Source organism: Ornithodoros turicata, chromosome 1 (assembly GCF_037126465.1).
Source record: "Ornithodoros turicata isolate Travis chromosome 1, ASM3712646v1, whole genome shotgun sequence".
Lineage (NCBI taxonomy): Eukaryota > Metazoa > Arthropoda > Arachnida > Ixodida > Argasidae > Ornithodoros > Ornithodoros turicata.
This window is the reverse complement of record NC_088201.1, coordinates 16,005,269-16,024,736: the sequence shown is the minus strand read 5'-3', so window position 1 is coordinate 16,024,736 and position 19,468 is coordinate 16,005,269. Positions and strand designations below refer to the sequence as shown.

Here is a 19,468-nt window from a genome sequence, read left to right as displayed (position 1 = left end):
AGCAGCCTGTCCCATACTTCCGAGGTCAGACCACACCTCTCCACAAGGCTTACATGCTAGCACACAGCAGCAGTAGATGGCACGAGTAATGCTTTCTTGCAAAGTGCCCTCACTGTCATCTCAACACTAGGTCACATTGTATATTGATTTCTTTCGGGGGCAGTACTGCCCCGCTGGTAAGTGGATCGTAGAGGTATTGCCAGTGGATTGAAATAATTGAGGCCAGTACATGAAGTCTTTTACAACAATATATGAGCACATTAAGTTTTGTAGTCATAACTTGTTTATAAACGAGGTATTTGAATTTCATTAAATTGTTTATGTACTGCAAGACCATCAAGAAGTCCTTAGTGGCATATGTGCAGGCTAGGAGGTGGCAAAACTCCATGCTGAGCATGGGCGCACATGAAACACATCAGAGCCAACTCAAGTCTGTTATGTTGTGTCACATTTCCTGTGTGACCATGCTCAGGCTTTTATTAGGATTGAGTTCACCTCTTTACACAATTTACACTCTGATGCACTATTAAGTTTCCCTGGATAAGAAATAAATACAGAAACTGAAGATTTTTGTTTAAGTTTAATTTGTACAAGTTTTCGCGTGGAGGTCCACGCTTCCTCAGGTACAAAGTGAAGTGGTGACACACGTAAGTATATATAGTATAGACATATACACGACTAAACATACTGCTGTACAAAGAATGGGCAGGAGATATGGTGCCACATGTCTGTGTACAATGAATAGCTGGGGAGACGGATACTTATGTGTGTCACCACTTCACTTTGTACCTGAGGAAGCGTGGACCTCCACGCGAAAGCTTGTACAAATCAAACTTAAACAAAAATCTTCAGTGTCAGTTTCTGTATTTTGTTTATGTGATCTACGGGACTTGACTCCCCTCTTTGTATACGCTTCTGGTTAAGAGTTATGAAAAAGCGACACAAGAAAAGGACACATGCATATACCTAACACAATGACGGACAAGTTGTACAGACTTTGCATTTTCCATGATGCTCAACCACATGGACATTACACTCCTACTTCCTTTGGGGACTGGAGAGCAGACCTGTGCTTGAAATATGCATGGCTCTCATGTGTGCTAGTATGTTTTTCTCCCTTTCGGCAAGCTGCTTGTGTGGTTATTGGTTGATCAAAAAGACTAACTCCAATCAAGTTGCACTTTATTCTGCAATCATACATGCTGAGCTCGTAATGTTTTGATTGTGCGTAACAAGGCAAAACTTTTCATTTTGTAGTAATCGTCAACATCCATCCCCCCGCAACCCAGTTAATCTTGGGCCGAATGGAAGGGGAGTGGTAGTTGTTATATTCATCTTCGGTGTTTGGTAAGATCCTGCAGAGCTTCCTCATGATTAGATGTGCAGTGAGTGGTGAACATTGGGGCTGGATAGCATTGTGGCGTTGGTCAGTTCTCATAAGTCTACTAATGGTTCTAGAAAACGACACAATAATTCTTAGAAAGTTCTTGTGATATATACAGGTGAAGAGAAAAACACTTCAAAAATCGCTGTCGCAAGAGGGAGGATTGAAGTTTCCAAAAACGTTGAGTTCGTAAAGGCTGGCAACGGCCATGAATGCAAAATACCAAAGCATAAGTATGGTACCATACAGTTTGTTCATCTTCCACTTGTTGAGATGAGTGACGAGAACAAGAAAGAACACTGTGGAAAGGAGGCAGCCCGTCGAGTACACCAGCCCTGCAGTAAGGAAGCAGATAATCTCAATTAGGGGAACATAAGGCCTTAGACTATGGCATTAGTGGCCTTGTGTTTTAGGGTAAAACCGGTTTTACCTCCCGATTCCCATTATTGTCACTCGGGGTAAAACCCGAAACACCCCCCAAAACTAACTTGGCAAAGTGCCAATTCAGCCACCGATACGGGCACTGGAAGCACTGCACATTCAGCACGGCTGTTCCGCACCTTGTGTTCATCTAAGATGCGAGTAGAGCTCACTTTTTTTTTAATTTCCACCCGACATCGCCCGATTTTGCCCTGTTTTACGACGCCTGAAATAAAACTATTTTCACCCCCCCCCCCCCCCCCCCCCGATTTACGAAAAGAACAACATAAAACCCGAAAACACAGTGCCCTAAACAAGAGTGATGTTTTGAGGGGGAGAAATTCAAAACTCCTCCTTTCTTATCTGCAAACAGCTGCAATATTTCGTACAGTTTGGGACACACAAAGTTATGGCTTTGCATTGCCTAATGCATCTCACTGGATAATTGTTACAAGCTTGTGGTTTTCCTTTTGACTTTGTACATAACATATCAGTACAACCACGTGGTACAACCTTTGCTTTCGACAATGGCGACGGACCCGGGAACCATTATAGCTGTCTTGATGAGCCATGGAAGGCCGAGGCCTACTAGAATCTCGAAGATATTGCTTCCCAAAGCATTACAGACGGCCATGTCACCGAATCCTAAATATAGAAAAAGCTTTCATCACATATCTCTTTTTTTTTGTTGGGGGGGGGGGGGGGGGGGGGTGCGGTCAGCCTACTCAGGAATGGTGGCTCGGTGCACCCAGGGGAGGGAGAAGAGGGAGGGGAGAGATGATGGTGGCACAGGAGAGGTAGGGGCGTGCTAACCCTCTTGCTTTAAGATTTGGGTTGTCCAAGAGGACTACCTACCACAGAAAACATCCCAGCATCGCTCAGTAATCTTCATTTGGATGCTCCCTGTACCACGAAATACCTCCCGAACCGCCAGGATTATTTGCGAAGTTACCCCATCCTATCTCATTTTTTTTCTTTTTTTTACAAGGAATAGCAAGTCGACTTCTGTCTGGCTGACCTTTCCTTTTTGCCTGCCTTTTTTTTTCTATCGTAATAAACATATCCCCCCTCCCCCCATGGATGCTTAGCGAGCTGAAGGTACGATTTCTATGGCTGAAGGTGTCATAACACTTCAATTTTGTAATGCAGCATATTAGTACAGCATGCCAACAGATTTGTGCTAGAGAAAATTGATCCTTTGTCCCGTGTTTCACCGGGTATCCACACAAGCGACTTTTTGGGGCGAGATCTCTGCCGAGACGCGACGACGACAGAATCGACGTCATAGTTTGTTAGGGTGCACGTGATCAACCTCACGTCTTCTCGTGCACTCCTCTGCCGCCGAGAGATTCTCTGCGCGCTCCACAGAGTTACTCCGAGGAGGGTACACGAAATCTACCATTAAGAATAATCCGCTTTAAAATTGCACTGTTAAAAATAAATCTCCAAAAATAAACTGCTTAAAGCCTCCTCTTAAAGATCACCCGTTAATAAACCACCATTAAAAATAAACTATTTCAAAATCCTCCTTCATCTAGCACGGAGGCAGACTGATTCCATTCTGCGTCGGGTTAGATCAGGTTATGTTATGTCAGGTTAGGTTAGTTTACTTTCGGTTAGTCTTAGGCTAGTTTGGTCTTGTGAGGTTAGTTTAAGTCCCTTGCTTGCAGTTCACCATGCTTTGGGCCGTGCGGGCATGAGACTGAGAGCCTGTTTCACTTTACTTTTTAAAGATATATTTTTAAGTGTAGGTTTTTGACGATTTATTATTAACGGTGGATAGTTACACAGTTTATTTTTATCGTGGATTTATTTAAGCGTATATTCTGGACGTTTTATTTTTAACGATGGATACTTATGTGTTTATTCTTGAGCGTTTACTCTTAACGGTTTCAAATAGGCTGCGCCCCTCTCCACTGTCACTTCAGACCAGAGAGTCGAACCGAGCCCGAGCCTGAGCCGAAAACCGCTATTAACCGTTATTTTTAACCGAACCGAAACTGTTGGCGCCATCTTGGAGCTGAACCTGAACTGAACCGTTAAAAACATTTCCGTAACCGGTTCAAATAACGGTTCACACCTACCCAAATTACCGACTGTGGGAGAAATTTAAATTATGCTGCGTAGAGTGCGACTGATGTATGCCAACGATCGAGTTTCATATGCCACACTTTAAGAAAGATGAGTTGTAGAATCACAAAGGAGGCGTCGCAAAGGACGATGCACAAAGGTCTAAGTTTACTCCGTGTGAGCAAAGTTAGTCATTTTGGAGTCTAAATGAATTTCCACAACCATTAGTCCCTTCCTGAACTAAATGCATGGGGCTAAATGAATGTCACACAGTAGGTACTGCATTTCATGTTTTGTCCTCACAGTCCTTATGTACATAATCCATGTGCATGAATGAAAATACTTTGAATGAAACCGTGAACCATGGTATATTGAGTAAGATAAAATGTTGTGACGCAACCTACACAGGAAGAACCACTATTTCTTACTCTGTGGGCAAAAATAAATGCGTACTTATAGAGCATTTTTGTTCCATGAAATTCACAGTCATTTTTACGTAGACTGTTGCATTCAGAGGGCCATTTGCGAAGTTTAGTAACTATTTGATGTCCTTGGGAGTAAATTTCAGGGTCAGGGGAGTAATGCTAGGGAACTATCTGAGAAGCTGCAATTACTCCCCAGTTTACTCCTTTTTTTCTTAGTTTCTCACTCGTAATTCACACCACAGGTGATGGTGGTGTTGATTTTGAGCAAATGGTGGCGGTCTTCACCATTGGTTCGTTCATGAGCAGAGCATCACAGTTTAGTACACTCAGGCAGGACCAATCACTACGTAGGCGAAAGTTACATGTTATAGGAATGCTAGCGCAAATTGAAAGAATCAAAGTTATAGTTGCGATTTGCTACGAAAGCATGGCGTACGCTTTTCACTTACAATTAAATTACAACTCCTTCCGGAGCTGAAGCGGAACTGAAACTGTATGGTCGAACCCGAACCGATAACATTTTCGGTTCGACTCTCTGCTTCAGACGTCGTTCGGATGCTCTTGGCATTTCTTCCGCGATATCTCGTTGGCGCGTCCTTTCCTCCTCGCTCTCCTTCACCGACATCTCGCCGGATAAAGTCGCTCGTGCGGATACCAGGTCAAGGGGCATCCTCTCGACCTCAACATACTGTGGTGACTTCACTGGTGGCACAATCTGCGTCCAGGGCCGGCAAGAGAAATTACGGGCATGACTCCGGATGAGTCCTGCCCTTACCTCTGCTGGTGCTAGCAACCGTCACGCCTTGGGTGCCAGGAGCGGATCCAGACCCTCGGTTTTTTTTGTGTGGGGGGGGGGCGGTTTCTCTGTCCGACCGCGTAGTGGGGGAGGGGAGAGAGGGAGATCCAATGTATAACACTGACGTTTTGGGGGGAGGGCGGTCGCTCCCCCACCCCCTGGATCCGACACTGTATTCTATGGTCCAGTGCCTGTTGGTTGCACGCTTTGCCCCCCTTGGAAGCTGTTTGCCTTTCCCTGATAAAAAAATGCTGGGAATGCCCATGCTTCTTATCATGGTTCCGATATCACTCCGACTACACTTTTTTTCGTTGTGTCTTCCTCAAAGCGTACTTCTAGTTCACTTTCGTAGTGCAATTCGAATGCTGCCTGTATGCGTAACACAGGGCAACCTTTATCAACGCGGTACCAATTTGAATGTTTTCCCTCCTGATTGCTCCTATGAGCCGTAGGGTTCTGTTGGAGAGGGCTTTGTGCAAAGTGTCACGTCTCCTGAAAGAAGGACGCGTGTTACTCACCTTTTCTGACCACCAGCAAGCTTGCTATGACGTCAGGCAGGGTGACGCCGATCGAGAGAAAAGTGAGACCCATCACAGTGTCCGATATATTGAGCGTGAAACCTGTTTAAAGAGAACGGCGCTCTTAGGTGTTGCAGTGAAAGTAATCACAGCTGATCGTAGGGTCGATTTTTGAAAGCAGTACGAAAGGCACTTCGAACATGTTTTTTTTTTTCTTTTTTACCGCGTGATATGAACATACGGAACATACTACCTTCATTAACTGTTACGTAAAGCATTTTCTCTGAGAAGTGCGAATTTCCTGAGAAAATTAGTTCACAAAGATGCGCGTAGCGATCGCTCCCAGCTATACTCCTGGCGTGTGCTGACGTCGGGTTAGCGGAGCACTTTTTATTGGCAGCCGAGAATCGTCTGATAGCGAGAACAACCGGTCGAGACGCGGGACGGGCTGCGCGAAACACAATAGCGAAAAAAAAAAAAAGGAAGAAGAAGGCGTGCACCTCGCTATTGGGCAGCAGACATGATTGAGAAGTGTTGAGGATTGGGCTAATTGGTATTGAGACATCTGAGCTGAGAGCGCAAGAAACACGGACGAAGAACGGAGAACCGTCATGTCTGTTTCTCCGTTCTTCGTCCGTGTTTCTTGCGCTCTCAGCTCAGATGCAGACATGACGTCACAGTCTGGCAGCCGAGGGAAGTTCTTAGCTTTTCTCACCCGCGAGATTGAAAGCGTTCTCGCGCACCCGGATTGTGCGCCGCACTTGTGCTTGTTGTGCGAATGACAGGGACAGGGACACACAGGACTTGATGACAATACACACATAATTTCATCGTGTTCTAGTCGCAGAGCCAGGACCGTACTATCTTCCGAAGCGACTCTTCCTGGTCCTGGATTATTCGCGTGGTCCGGCGGGTACGCACAGCAATCCTCCTCTCTGGTGGAGTTGTTCTCCAGTATGTTGGGGGCGGTCGCCCCCCCCCCCCCCCAAAAGCATAGGATGACATGATGCATAGGATGCTAGCTAGGTCGACATGAATGCGGTCCAAGTAGAGTACAACAGGCTTTATGCTGGGCACTATACCTAAAATGGATTACCAGTGGTAGAATTTCGTGCGAGAAAAGGTTGAGCTCGTGTCCAGAACCCCTCTCCCCCCCTCGCATCGAAATGGATAGCGACTGGCTAAAGGCTCGCAGACGTCGCCCCCCCCCCCCCTCCCCAAAGTACTTCGCTGGGACCGCCCCTGGTTGAAGTGCGTGCAAAGGGGCCTATAAGTAGGTTCCCTATTTGATGACAATTCACACTCCTCACAGCATTCTTTTGTTGGACTCCTTAAGTGTAAAACTAAACTTGCGTAAAAAAAAAAACTAAACGCAGAAGATTCATTGCCAATGTTGAGAACTAGCCGATAACCAGATCGTAAAGTGTAAACTGAGGCATTCTATGAGTGCTTGTTCTTGTTTAGTCTTCGGACAGCAAAAAAATAAGAAGAAAGAAAGATATCTTTAGCTTCCCTGTTGTATCCACGAGGACCACAGTTGGATTTTCAACGCCGCTCATAGCCACAGTTGCTTCGCGGCGCTAACACGGAATTAAAAAGTTCGATTTTCTGGTGGTTTGGCAAAACTGCTAACGTAGTTCTGGCCTAACGGAAGTAGTACTGTATAATAATTATTTCTGTTTCGAATTTAACTGCGGCTGTGAATATAGAATATTTGAGGAAGACGAATTCCTAAAAAATAATCATGACCCGTTTAATTTTTTTCTCGACGTCTAAGCTGAACTGCTGTAACAGAAGTATGGCGAAGTTTTCGAAAAAGTCATCCAAATTAAATTAAATTAAATTAATATATTAATGTTTAGATGTATCTCCAAGGACATGTAAATGTGCAAGGACAAATGTGAAGTTTTCGAAAAAGTCATCCAAATTAAATTAAATTAAATTAATATATTAATGTTTAGATGTATCTCCAAGGACATGTAAATGTGCAAGGACAGTAAATGTACTTGCTCCTACTGCAGTTCTTCGTCGTTACTACAGGAAGCATACCAAGTGGACAACCAACACTCCATGGTGGACATCGTCACGCTAAGCGGGCAGACTGACAGACTGCCACACGTTATGAAGTACACAAACTCCCTTTGCCTCCGTGGTAAGTAAATTGAACTTCCCTGTGCTTAGACTATATTGTGCAACAGCACTTTACTCTGCCACAGCGAGTCTCGCCAGAATTATTTAGTCCCCACAGGAGTTGCTGTGAATCCACATCTGAGCCGGGGCCGTCACATTAGCCAATAACTTTGCGTACAATGGAACGCGAACGGAACATACAAAGCGAGATTTTTGCATAGTTTATCGATTCAATGAAGCACGAAGGAATTGCCTGAACCAAGAGTTGCTGTAATTCCTCGTCTTCCATTTTATTGGTGCCTGCCAAATGATTGGGTGGGGGGTGGGGGGGGGGGGGGTATATGTTTATCCACACAAAAGGCCAACTGATGGTATTACACGCGAGGCATGTTTAAGCAAGAGAGAGTTTTTAGCACACAAACGTGCGAACTGCGGTTTTCTGCGCTCAAAAGAAGTTTCGAAGCGACATAATTGTTAATGTGAAAAAAGAAGAAAAGCAAATACTTACCAATTATTGTGATCATCCACACCAAAATATAGGAGAAAATTGAAATGTAAATAGTGCTGATAACGAAAGTCAATAGGAACCATTTTCGCCATCGCTTAGTTTTGCAGTCAGGGATAGTAAAATGAAATATAACGCTGATGGGTAACACGAGGATCCAGGCAAGTTTCAACCACGTTCCTTTTGGTGGCGTTAGGGTAGACATAGATCGCTGTTTCGCTTCGCTTATCAGCTGCTCAAGTGCTGCAAGTTCTAGAAATAATTTGGCCACAGTAAGCACTTCGTTATATATCAATGTTTCTTATATGTGATGTTAAGAACGCTTACCTTGCGCGCTTAGCACCAGGTTGCTTGACTTCAGGGCGGAACGGGGAATCTGCTCGCTTATGCCTGGGTAATAAAAGTGCACTGGTAAATATTAACGCACCTTCAGATAATTCCTATAGTTGCGCGCGCCATTCTTTGACGAAAAGAAGATAGAGGTACGTGTGTCAAAGACTCGTGGCCGGATTAATCTTGCCCGCCTGATGGACTTTAAAGGGACGGCCGTATCAGTTCCAGTCGATTTCGAAACTATAGTGTCATTTATTCCTCGTGGACCACTGACCACGGTATCGAAAATCCCACGCGAAATACTGGTGTAGTTTCACTTAGAGCACTGCACGGGCCCGGGCTTTGCGTTTCTTATGCGGCCCTGGGCCGGGTACGGGCTTGACAGCGCCGACCATGGTCGGGCATGTACGCGAACATATTTGGCGAGACTAGACAGCTGAATTTTAATGTCACCCCCTTTTTTCTTTTTTTTTTTCGTTGGGTATGGTGTATCATGGTATTCTCATCTGAGAGCTATCACTTTATTATATGTGATCATGCTTATTTCGTGTAATGGGTCTGGATTTAACACCTTCCCAAGCAAGCAAGCACCAAGCACACAGCGGCTTGCCGGCAGAGAAACACAGCCTGTAAAACACAGAGCGTACATCCTCACTCTCCACCAATTAGCTGGGTCCTTTTCCTCGCTGCGCTGTGCTCTTTCAATACGCGGACTTGAAAGGAGACCAGAGCAGAGACCAGAGCATAGCGCACGTCAAAAGAACCCCATGTGGTCCAAATTATCCGCATTCGTACCCTGCGGCATGTGTAACATGTCACCACACTGTGCAGACAATCCTTACGTGTAACATCACAGTACCACAGTACCATTTGTGCTCTTTAGTAAATCTAAATACGCCTCCGAGCCTCGAGAACACATAGAGTAGAGGCTGGCTTTGACCGGGGCTGAGCATGGAATCATTCGGGTACGGGCTGGGCCCGGGCCGGCGGAGTCGGGCTCGGGCCGGGCCCGGGCTGGAAATATATAGAAGACGTCGGGAAGAAGTATGTATAGAAGACGTCATGTATAGAAGACGTCGGGACGTCGGTATATAGAAGACGTCGAGAAGAGCTCGGACAGGGTGCGGGCCGTAGCAGCCGGGCCTGGGCCGGGCACGGGCCTGAAAATTAGGCCGGTGCAGTGCTCTAGTTTCACTGTTATTTGACGGAATACATGAGAAGAGCAGACGCCGGATGTTGAGAGTACGCCGGAATTCCCTCTCTGGAAAAACGAGAAACGTCACTCCCTAAGAATCAATGAGGGCGTGACCTTGAGGAAAGGAACAGAATGCCGCGCCCATGTGGGCGTCTCACAGAGTTACGGGGCGTCTGGACGGCGCCTTTCTCCTCCGAGAGCAGCCCTCTCACTTCTCCGCCGGAACCTTTGCAGCTGCGAAAGCAGCGCTGATCTTTGAAATTAGCCTATTTAATATATAAGCACTTTTCGAATGCAAAAATTAGCCAGGTAGATTGTCGGCCGATGCCAAATATAGGGGTTCCGGAAAAAATGGTCCCGGAAGAAATGGTCCCGGACGGCAAGGGCGGAAGAAAAGGTCCAGCGTCCGAGTCTCTCTTGCTTGCCACATAAGCAGTGGAAAGAGAGCGCAGCATGTTGGTTAGTTTATTATTAGGTTAATTCGGTTATTTATATGTCCAGGTTAGTCTCAGTTCGCCGTTGGCAGTTTCCCACGCGCGACTGGGATGGGACCATATCTTCCGGGACCATTTTTCCGGGGCCACTTTTTCCTACAACCCAAATATAGCGGTATCTGTTTCATAGATGGGTTTCCGGATGCGACCGTCCCCTTAAAGCGTCACTTCAGACCAAAAAAATATTTATTTTATTACTATTATATCAACGTCGCTGAAAGACTCAGTATGCAAAATATAAATGCCGTCGGTGAACATTACGGGCACATTACATCCACGAACAACAACAACAATAATTATATTTTGGTGATGAAGTGGGGAGGTTTTCCACTCTAGGGCCCGATGTTCAACTTTCACATAGCGACCGTTGTCGTTATATTTAAAGTTCGCGCGCTCGAAAGCCGCTTTGTTATAGGCTCGCGCGTGAGCTGGTGGCGAATCACGGGCCGAAGTGATGCATTTAACGCGCGTGATGGAATAACGACAAGGAGTGGAACGGCTACCCCATAGTTATGGGATGATCGGAGTGGCGACTGCGACCCTGATCGTGATGGTGGCAATGTCCGAGGGCGCAGTCGGGGTCACAATGTGTCCTTTCGGCCAGTCCCTCTAAAAAAAAAAACTAAGTACATGACGTAAGGCCGCCCTGGAGTGGGCCGCGGTGTCCCAAGGGCCGAGGATGCACGACAAGTTGCGGGGGTGGCTACCAAGGGTGGCAAGCTATGATTGCAGTGTACGGCTCTCGTGGATATCAGTCCGACAGCGGAGGAGTATGGGCTCATGGGCGTTCCCAGGATTTTTTCCAAGTGGGGGAGGGGGGCAAGCGCTTCTGGGGTGGCAAGAGTGCAAACTCCCACCCCCTACCACATCTTTTTCTGGAGGCGGAGGTTGCGCACTGTGTGGGTGTTCAGACTTCAGAGGTTTTTATCATGACATCTAAGACAATCATTACGATCTATGACTAAAGAGTGCACTATTTTCACAAGCGACCTTAGAGTTCCAGAGGGGGCACGGCCCCCCTTGCCCCCCTCTTGGTACGCCCATGTATGTGCTCTACGTTGGCAAGTACACCACACTCGTTGCAAATAGGACTAGCCTCACAGCCTAGCTGGTAGCGATAGAACGGAGTGAAGGCCACGCTCAGACGCAGCCTGTGGATGAGCGACTTCAGGGGACGAGGAAGCTTTGCAGGCAGCCGATATGACAGCGTTGAGTCTACAATTCGCAAAGGGGACCTGGTTGGAATGTGGTTAGGTGAATCCACGAATTTTCGAAAGAACCCTCAAAACCTGATAGTTTCGGATTCTCCAAGAGAGGGTAACATCACCGTGAGCTCTGGCGTCTGTGCGCATTTACAGGTCTCTGTTGTTCGCACCGCGTTGGAAGACTGCCAGCAGCTGTGGTAGAAATTGACAGCCAAGGAGCAGCGTTGCCAGACGCGTGGCAGGTTGCGCACCTCATGACGTCATACTTCACATGACAAGAATTCATTTTCTAACACTTCTGAGTTACATAGGGAAACAATCAATATTTTCGAAGAATATAGTGTGAGATGAGACGCGTGGATTCCGAAGACGTGAGATTTATTCCGTAGTGGCACCGTAGAAATCGGCACCTCGCAGAGCACGACGTTCCTGAGGAACTTGCACCGTGTAATATAGGAGAAAGTCGAGAAAAGTTTCGGTTTGGCGGAAAGATAGGTGACGTCAAAAAGCACGGGGCATGTACTCTCCGGCACAGTGCCGCCCTACGCGATGGCATCACAGCAGAGATATTATCAGGATTTCATCTGGGGGGTCTCGTAGGAGATGTGATGCCCATATCTGCTACTTTTGTGGCGTGTTTGGGCCTTCTGGCCGGTATTTTGGGGGTGTTGCAAGATTTTTAGGGGTGTTAGGGGTGCGGGGTGTGCTGGGAACATCCGTGAATCACAGGAGCGCGGGTGGCAGTCGTTCCTATACGTCATGCAAGTAGATCAGAGTCTGAATATATATGCGCAGCTTCTCAGTTTCCTTCTCTGCCCTACTGCACGTCGTTGGACCCTCTCACGAATAGGGGGTAGCAGGTCAACATGAGGCGCATGTGTTTTCTTCTGTGGACCCATGCGGAGTGCCATGCTAGTCTACGAATACCCCCCTCTTGCTGCCTTGTGAGCGCACAGATACTTCGTCACGTGGTTTCCAAACTCTTCTTTCATACGCAGAGACGAACTGTCGTAGCGTATCGGTTCCCAAAAGCACGCGACCTCTCCTACACAGTAAATTCAAAAACACCCTTTTGGGTATAAACCGCTTACACCTTTTTGTCCTATGGCTGGCACCCGTTTTTACACCGCATCAACTGTAACACCCTTTCAAAAAGGTGTATTGTGCAAAAAACACCTGTTTAAACACCCTTTTAGGAGGGTGTTTAACACTCTTACACCCTTTCGAAAGGGTGTAAGCTCCCGCGGCAGCATGCCGCGCCATGCAGTCCGACGTTTTTGCTTGTGTGGCAACAACCACCCTAGCGACGGCACAGTTCCAGCCATGGTTCCACAGCAGAACCTAAACTGGAGCGCAGCGCGTCACTGGCAACCCTCATCGTCCTAGCAACACTGTGAGTGAGCAAAAAAAAAAAGAACAATTCAAATAAAATGAAAACAAAACAGTTGGACATATGTAAGGGAAGAGGTGAAGATCGCAACATCGTAACGCCGTCCGTGCTCGTGAAATCAGCGGCGTTACGATGCTGCCATCTTCAGATGACGCCTGTAATGAGCCCGAGCACTCTCGGTAGCCTAAATTGGCGTACCAGATTGATCATATACTGAAATGCAGTTCGTTGGAGTATATTCGCTAAGCTTAGTGCGATAAAACTCGTCTGTAACGGTGACGAACATGTGTCTTTGCAATTAACACGTACGCCTGTAACGAGTCAAGATATCAGCGAGCTTCCTGACATCCCTCCCTGTCAAATATTCTGTTTTCAACTCAGGCTATCGTCTATAATGTGGTTACCTAATGAGCGGGGCTGTCAAGCCAATGTAATTTTTCTCTCACGAATGAAAACACCGTTTTCAACACCAGTGTATAGAAAGGGTGTATATAACGTAAACACCTTTTTCGACACCAGTGTTACTTGAAGGGTGTAAAGACAGGTGTAAACGCATAAAAACACCCTTTTTGATACAGCACTTGGTGTAATAAAGAGTGTATTTTCTCATACACCTTTTTTAGCACCCTTTTTGCGGCCTTTGGTTATCTTTGTGGAATTAAAAAAGGTGTATTTGCTTAAAAACACATTTTTTTACCCAGAAAGGGTGTTTTTGAATTTACTGTGTAGGGACTTTGCCCGCAGAAGCCAATAGCTTTACTGGCGGAGCGGACTGCCGTGATGATTCAGCAGAATCGGTTTTGACACTCGTGTATCCGATCTCTCTCCTCGTTATCCCCTTTGGTATACAGCTTGCATTTCATGTTTACGAGGATACAAATAACCGTCTTGCACATCAATTTCATAAGATTTCGTTAGCAAGCGCGCGTTATGCTTCAACCCCAACTTCTCAAGGGTTAATATAACTTGTCTCTTGTCTCCGTCACATTTGGGATTTCCTGTCATCAACAGGCCTCTCCACCCTGCTTCGATGACCTGAATCCTCATCTCCATCATCATTTCTCTACAAATGGCACTGGGGCAGCGCACAGCCTGCTGGCCGGCATCAGCCCCATCTCATCATCTTATCTTTATGTGTGTGTGTGTGTGTCATTTACAACTTTCAAATCAGCGCTAGCACATTGATTAATACGGTAGCATTTTAAACGCCGACTTACAGCTGGTTCTTCGCATAGATATCAAGGATATTCTTCGTCGATGCATTTCTGAGAAACGTCGAATGTGCGGAAGAGACGCCGTTGACGCTCTGATCTCGGCTCCACAGTTATCATCTGACGTAAAAGCTGCAAGACATCATAATCAAAGATAAGTTTTAAAAAACAGGAAAAAGTCACGTGATTACGAAGCCATGCCTTTGTTGCAAAGGCCATCGAATGGCACGGGTAGTACAGCCATTGGCACAGGTTCGCTATTGTCAGCTTGTATTACGGCAGGTGGGGGAAATATCCAGCTTGGGTCTTGAACCTCATCACGGAGGAACTTGAAGCGCATGAAGAAGCTTTCGATCTTGGCGTCGAAAGCCATAAAGACAGCGTACACAGCATAAGCGACCAGGAGCGCAGTGGCTTCTGACCTGCTCAGGAATGTGCACATGACACATATGTTTCTCTCGATCTCATTTTTACGGGTGTGTGTGCCATTACTGATGACCAAGAAAGATTCTCACTTGTTGTTTCTCACGACAGAAGTCTACAGTGATACTACTTCAATCACACGAAAGTAAGTGGAATCTCACCATGTCACGACTTCGTCGTACATGGCCACGAGCATGATGACCACGGAAGCGAGGAAAAAGACGCTATCTCTGTACATGGGCCACTTGTGCAGCAGTACCACCTGGAAAAAGGATTTGGGTAGATACGTTGTTCACTGTTGTTGACCAACGGGAAGGAACCACTAACTTTTCCTGCAAACAGAGCGCTGACGCTGATGACTCCTGCTGCATTGAGTACGGCCGATCCCAAGGTGGTGCTTATTCCCAAATCACCCTGTATTATTATGGACACATGGTTTAGACAGAATATACAGAATCCTGTAGACAAATGGACTTGCTTTTTGTAGCCTATTTAACGAGGGAACTTTGCAAAATCATGACATACTACATGTCCCATTATCCCACCCTCCAGTCTTCAGTGGAACAACACAAAAAGAAGGAAAAAAAGTGTGAAAAATCACTGTGTGCGCGACAAGTACATCCTTGTCTTGTACATCCTCTTGTTGTCAACAGAAGTACAATAATGGCATTATGGTACATCACTACGTACCTTGGCGACCAATATGGCAATAATGGAAGCTGCGATAGCCGGTACTGAGCTAGCAGCTGCCATTAAGGTCGCGCCAGCAACGTCTGGATCTATGTTCATTACTAAAGAAAAGGACGGGAAAGAAATATTAGGTAACAGGAACACATGCATAGATTTGATAATATTGTCATTGTGAATAGTAGAAACAAGCATTGATTACAAGCGATGAAGTGCAAGCATCCACTGAACATCAAACTACTGGCAAAATGTTGACGGTTAAACTGTGGAGTCTGTGTATAGCACCGATTAAACGAAAACTGACGCAATGAGCTCGTCTTATTGCTCTAAAGATTTTACTGTTTGAGCAACTGTTGTTTGAAAGATGTGTTTTGCTTATTCGTAAGCGCGAAGAACCCTCAATGAAGAAATTGTTGCTGAACTACTATTCTCCGGGCTGTAACTCGCATAAGTCTGTCTACATTATCCCATCATTTCAATGTTCAGCGGTTTTCAAATGTGTACGGTAAACGATTAATTGTTCAGTAGGGGCGAACGCTACCAGTATCTGTTGTAACATCAATAAACTTTCAACTGGCCCTTAGGAGATATCTATCTCACATAAGTAACCAGGACAAGATTAAGTAAAACGATTGCGTAATATGTTGGATTGTATAACTGTTCATCATTCTTTTATAGACATTTTAGAGTTTTCTTGTACATGATAATTAATATATTGCTTTTTGTTGTCAGAATCTGCTAAGTAAAGCATGCAAGATGTATATTTTCCCGGATTGTACTAGCTTTTTACAGTGTTTAATCTGTATATGTCGGCAATAAACAAAATAATATAGAAAAAGTAAAGGAATGACCCCCTCGCGTCAGCCCGAAAATATAGCAAACTGTTCACAGTAGCCATACCGACGTCGCTGGGCTTCGTACTTGGATTTTTGTGGATTAGGATTCGAACAATTTACGTTTATTTACTCTATTATATATTTACTGTATTATATACCAATTCAATATATTCTCGTTGGGACTTCGTGCACGTTCTCAAATATGCAGTATTGTTGCTAATCGTGCAGTCACTGCATCGGGGGTTAACCCTCCATTAAAATGGAACTCCGCCAACTTTTTTAGTGTCATGCAAACCGTTCGATACGTTCCACATAGAAAGGGCAAAATTTTTCCTCACGAAAAAAAAAAAAAAGAAGAAAAAGAAAGTAGTTAATTGCGACCAACACAAAACGAACGGGAGTCATCCGTTGCATCGTTTGTGATTTATGAGGGAAAGAAACCTCAATTTACGGTTTTCCTTCTCCCTCTCCTTCTCAAGAAGGTCGACAATGATCCCTCAAACGATTTGTCCAATCACCGCTGCAGATTTGAGGAGACCGATCGGAGACCTCTCCGCATTGTCGCACTTCTGGAGAAGGAGAGGGAGAGGGAAAGCACACAAAAATTTGCACTTCAGTGCGTTGGGTATTTGCCGCTTTTCAGAATGGCGTCCCTAAGATGACATACTGTGCACAATGTAGTCACGATGCTGGACGCAATGGACGCTGGATGCAATGGCACGCGTGTTGCACGCGCGGTTGTCGCTATTCTGCTGACGTCACCGGTGTGGCGGAATCGAAATCAGTGGCGATTTCAACGTTGTGTTTTGCTTCCTGTTTTCTATGACAATTTCACCTTTCTGGGCTGAAGGCACTTGGTATTCCTAAGCTAAGTAGCGCAAGAAATAGAATTTTGCGAAGTACAAATATGACTGCTGGAATTCTAAGAAGCGTTGACTTAGGCCGTTTCTCTTCTTTTTTTTTCTGTATTTTCCTCTCTTTTTTTAGTGTGTACTACCCCCTTTATTCGTATGTCGCGGTTTTCCTGTCACTTGTCGTATTGTCAAATGAGATGAGCGTTACTGAAAACCCATTGAATTTCCCAATTCCTATTATCCCTAGTATCTTTGTTGGACCTCTGTGACGTTCCTCACATTTAAAATCCTCGCACTCGTGCACTACTGCTCAATCTCACTGCTGCTGCCAGATCCACTGAAATCCAGTGCGTTAGTGTTTCTAACGGACACTAGTGAGCGCGGCAGCAGTCCTCTGCTTCTGAAGCCCGATAAACGGAGGCGCCACTTGCTTCGCTGACAGCCAGGGGTTGGGACCGCTGGCTGGGGCTGAATGTTTCCACCAGGCGCTTTTAGAGTTCGAAAGTGAAGTAGCTAGGACAGTGTGTGTTGGTGTCGTTGGGTACTCTTAGCTTTTGGGAGCGTAGAAATTTATACGGACTGTAATGAAAATAATAATGACAAAATACGATCTAACAAGCGTATACCAGTCGCAATAGGGTCTTCGAAAACCTCTTGCCTTTCAAAATACGGGCTGATGCGGCGTTTTACTGTACGTACCTGAAGTTGAAATTTGAAAATTTAGACGCATTCTAGCAGAAAGCCATAATAATAATAATGATGATGATGATAATAATAATAATAATAATGATAATAATAATAATTTCACCAAAAGTTTGGTGGGAGGGACAGACAAACGAAAACAAGACTGGTATATGGCTCATGGAGAAATGATTCGTGTGCTGTTCGCGTATATCTTTAGTTTTGAAAGTCATATATTTGAAATCAAATTCATATACGTCGCCACTTTCACGTCTAGGATTAGTACCTAACAGCTATAAGCGTCTGTGAGAGCGCGAGAATGCAGGGCCGGGGGGGGGGGGGGGGTAACCGGCCTGTACATTTCGCTGCATATGTTGTATGTGACATGACCATGGATTAACCATGAATTTTGCATGTCTCAGCTGTTCTTAACTACATAATCTGCCGACACTCTAATCATCACATTATGAAATCGTCAATCAGTATAGTGAATGTCACGTAGGGTGCCTTCAACATGATAAGGATGTTACAAGCTCTACGATGCTACTGCCAACCTTCCCTGATTAGGCGCTTACCATCGCAGATAACCTCTAGAGAAGGTACGAAATAGTCTTCGCAAATCAGCGACAGCGCTGTAAACATGTAGATAGAAACGACGATGTGGACCACTAGGCCACCACTCCGTCGCAGTTCGTAGTTCATGAGAGGCCTGGGGAACTGCTCTATTGCGGCAGTCGTGCAGTTGGTCCATGATGTATCATTAGGTGGGGCTCGACTTGTTGATTCTGGGAGTACAGCTTGGCTGTGAACCACCACTCCAGCCACCAGACATAAGCATATAAGTTGTACGAGCATAGCCTGCAAGTGTGTCGGAAAGTGTAGCAACTCGTAAGTCATGCTACTTGAAGCGCTCCTGCTACTACAATACCGAATGCGTTGTCCAAACTTTGTCAAGTCCCTCAAGGCTACCGTATTTCTTTTACATATTTTTGCGTGTACTGTACGGTCAAGTTCGTTTTTTATATTCCAAAATCATCAGCTAGATCTTTCCCAAGATAAGACTTCCCCGGAACATACAAATCATGCTTTGTGGGCTACGAACAGGATCAGGCATTCAGTAAACTACAATTATAAGACTGGCTCCGTTGACTATCGAACACCTCCTTAGGGATAGTCGGGCATACAGTGAGATGCGGAAGAAATGCCTTGCACACTTCAAGAGTGACATGTTGGACGTTATTTTACGTGCTAGATGTTATTGCGCCGAAAGGTACTCGAAAACTCGCAGCATGGTCCGCTTCCTTCAGGAAACGGGCTTTGCGCAAAGACCCCTCTGACTGTGCAAGTCGCTGACCCCTATCAATATAGCATAAGGGACTCTCCATCAATTCTGACTGCGACCCCCCCCCCCCCTTTCACTCATCAACCTTCATTCCTTCTTCTCATCTCATATCCTCTCAGCTCTAGTTGTGACGCTGCCCGCACGAGTGAGACCCACAGCAGCAATCCGGTCTTCCACCGTTGCCTCAACGAACACCACCGTTATTTTCATTGAACGATCGGTAGGTTCAAACGGCTAAAAGGGAAGCTTTGGCTCTCGCTCATTCCAATTCTCAGTCAAATACGAGTACGTGATATGCGATATGCTTTTCATGCACAGTATTATTTTTTTATATAGTCCGAGATAGGGGCCTCACCTGAAGAGTGATGGTTTAGGTGGTGTCTTCAGTCCAGGCTCAGACCTAATAATTTGCCGACGAATGTAGACAGCCTGATCGATCAGCGAAGATATCGTCTCCTACCTATACGCTTGTTTTCGTTCATCTCCGATTAGCCGAAGCACCGCTTTCTTTATTGGCGCGCTTCCTCTGACGCGTGTTCGTGGTCACATTATCAGTGACAATGGCCGGA

The 19,468-nt window shown here is 45.6% G+C and overlaps 1 protein-coding gene across 2 annotated transcripts; it reads right to left on the bottom strand.

Moving 5' to 3' along the window:
* Nucleotides 1-1,165: 1,165 nt before the first annotated feature.
* On the bottom strand, nt 1,166-19,396 carry LOC135377536 (probable sodium/potassium/calcium exchanger CG1090). Of its 2 annotated transcripts, XM_064610033.1 has the most exons (12): nt 19,255-19,396; nt 18,133-18,415; nt 15,190-15,290; nt 14,827-14,913; nt 14,661-14,761; nt 14,278-14,498; nt 14,083-14,208; nt 8,576-8,638; nt 8,252-8,500; nt 5,614-5,715; nt 2,318-2,449; nt 1,166-1,719 (listed from the first exon to the last, which is right to left on the bottom strand). In XM_064610033.1, the coding sequence occupies exons 2-12, from the start codon at nt 18,410-18,412 to the stop codon at nt 1,520-1,522; spliced, it is 1,662 nt and encodes a 553-aa protein (XP_064466103.1). In that variant the 5' UTR covers nt 18,413-18,415; nt 19,255-19,396; the 3' UTR covers nt 1,166-1,519. The 2 variants fall into 2 exon arrangements, with proteins under 2 accessions (XP_064466103.1, XP_064466104.1); XM_064610034.1 differs by lacking the exon at nt 18,133-18,415.
* Between the last annotated feature and the right edge of the window lie 72 nt (nt 19,397-19,468).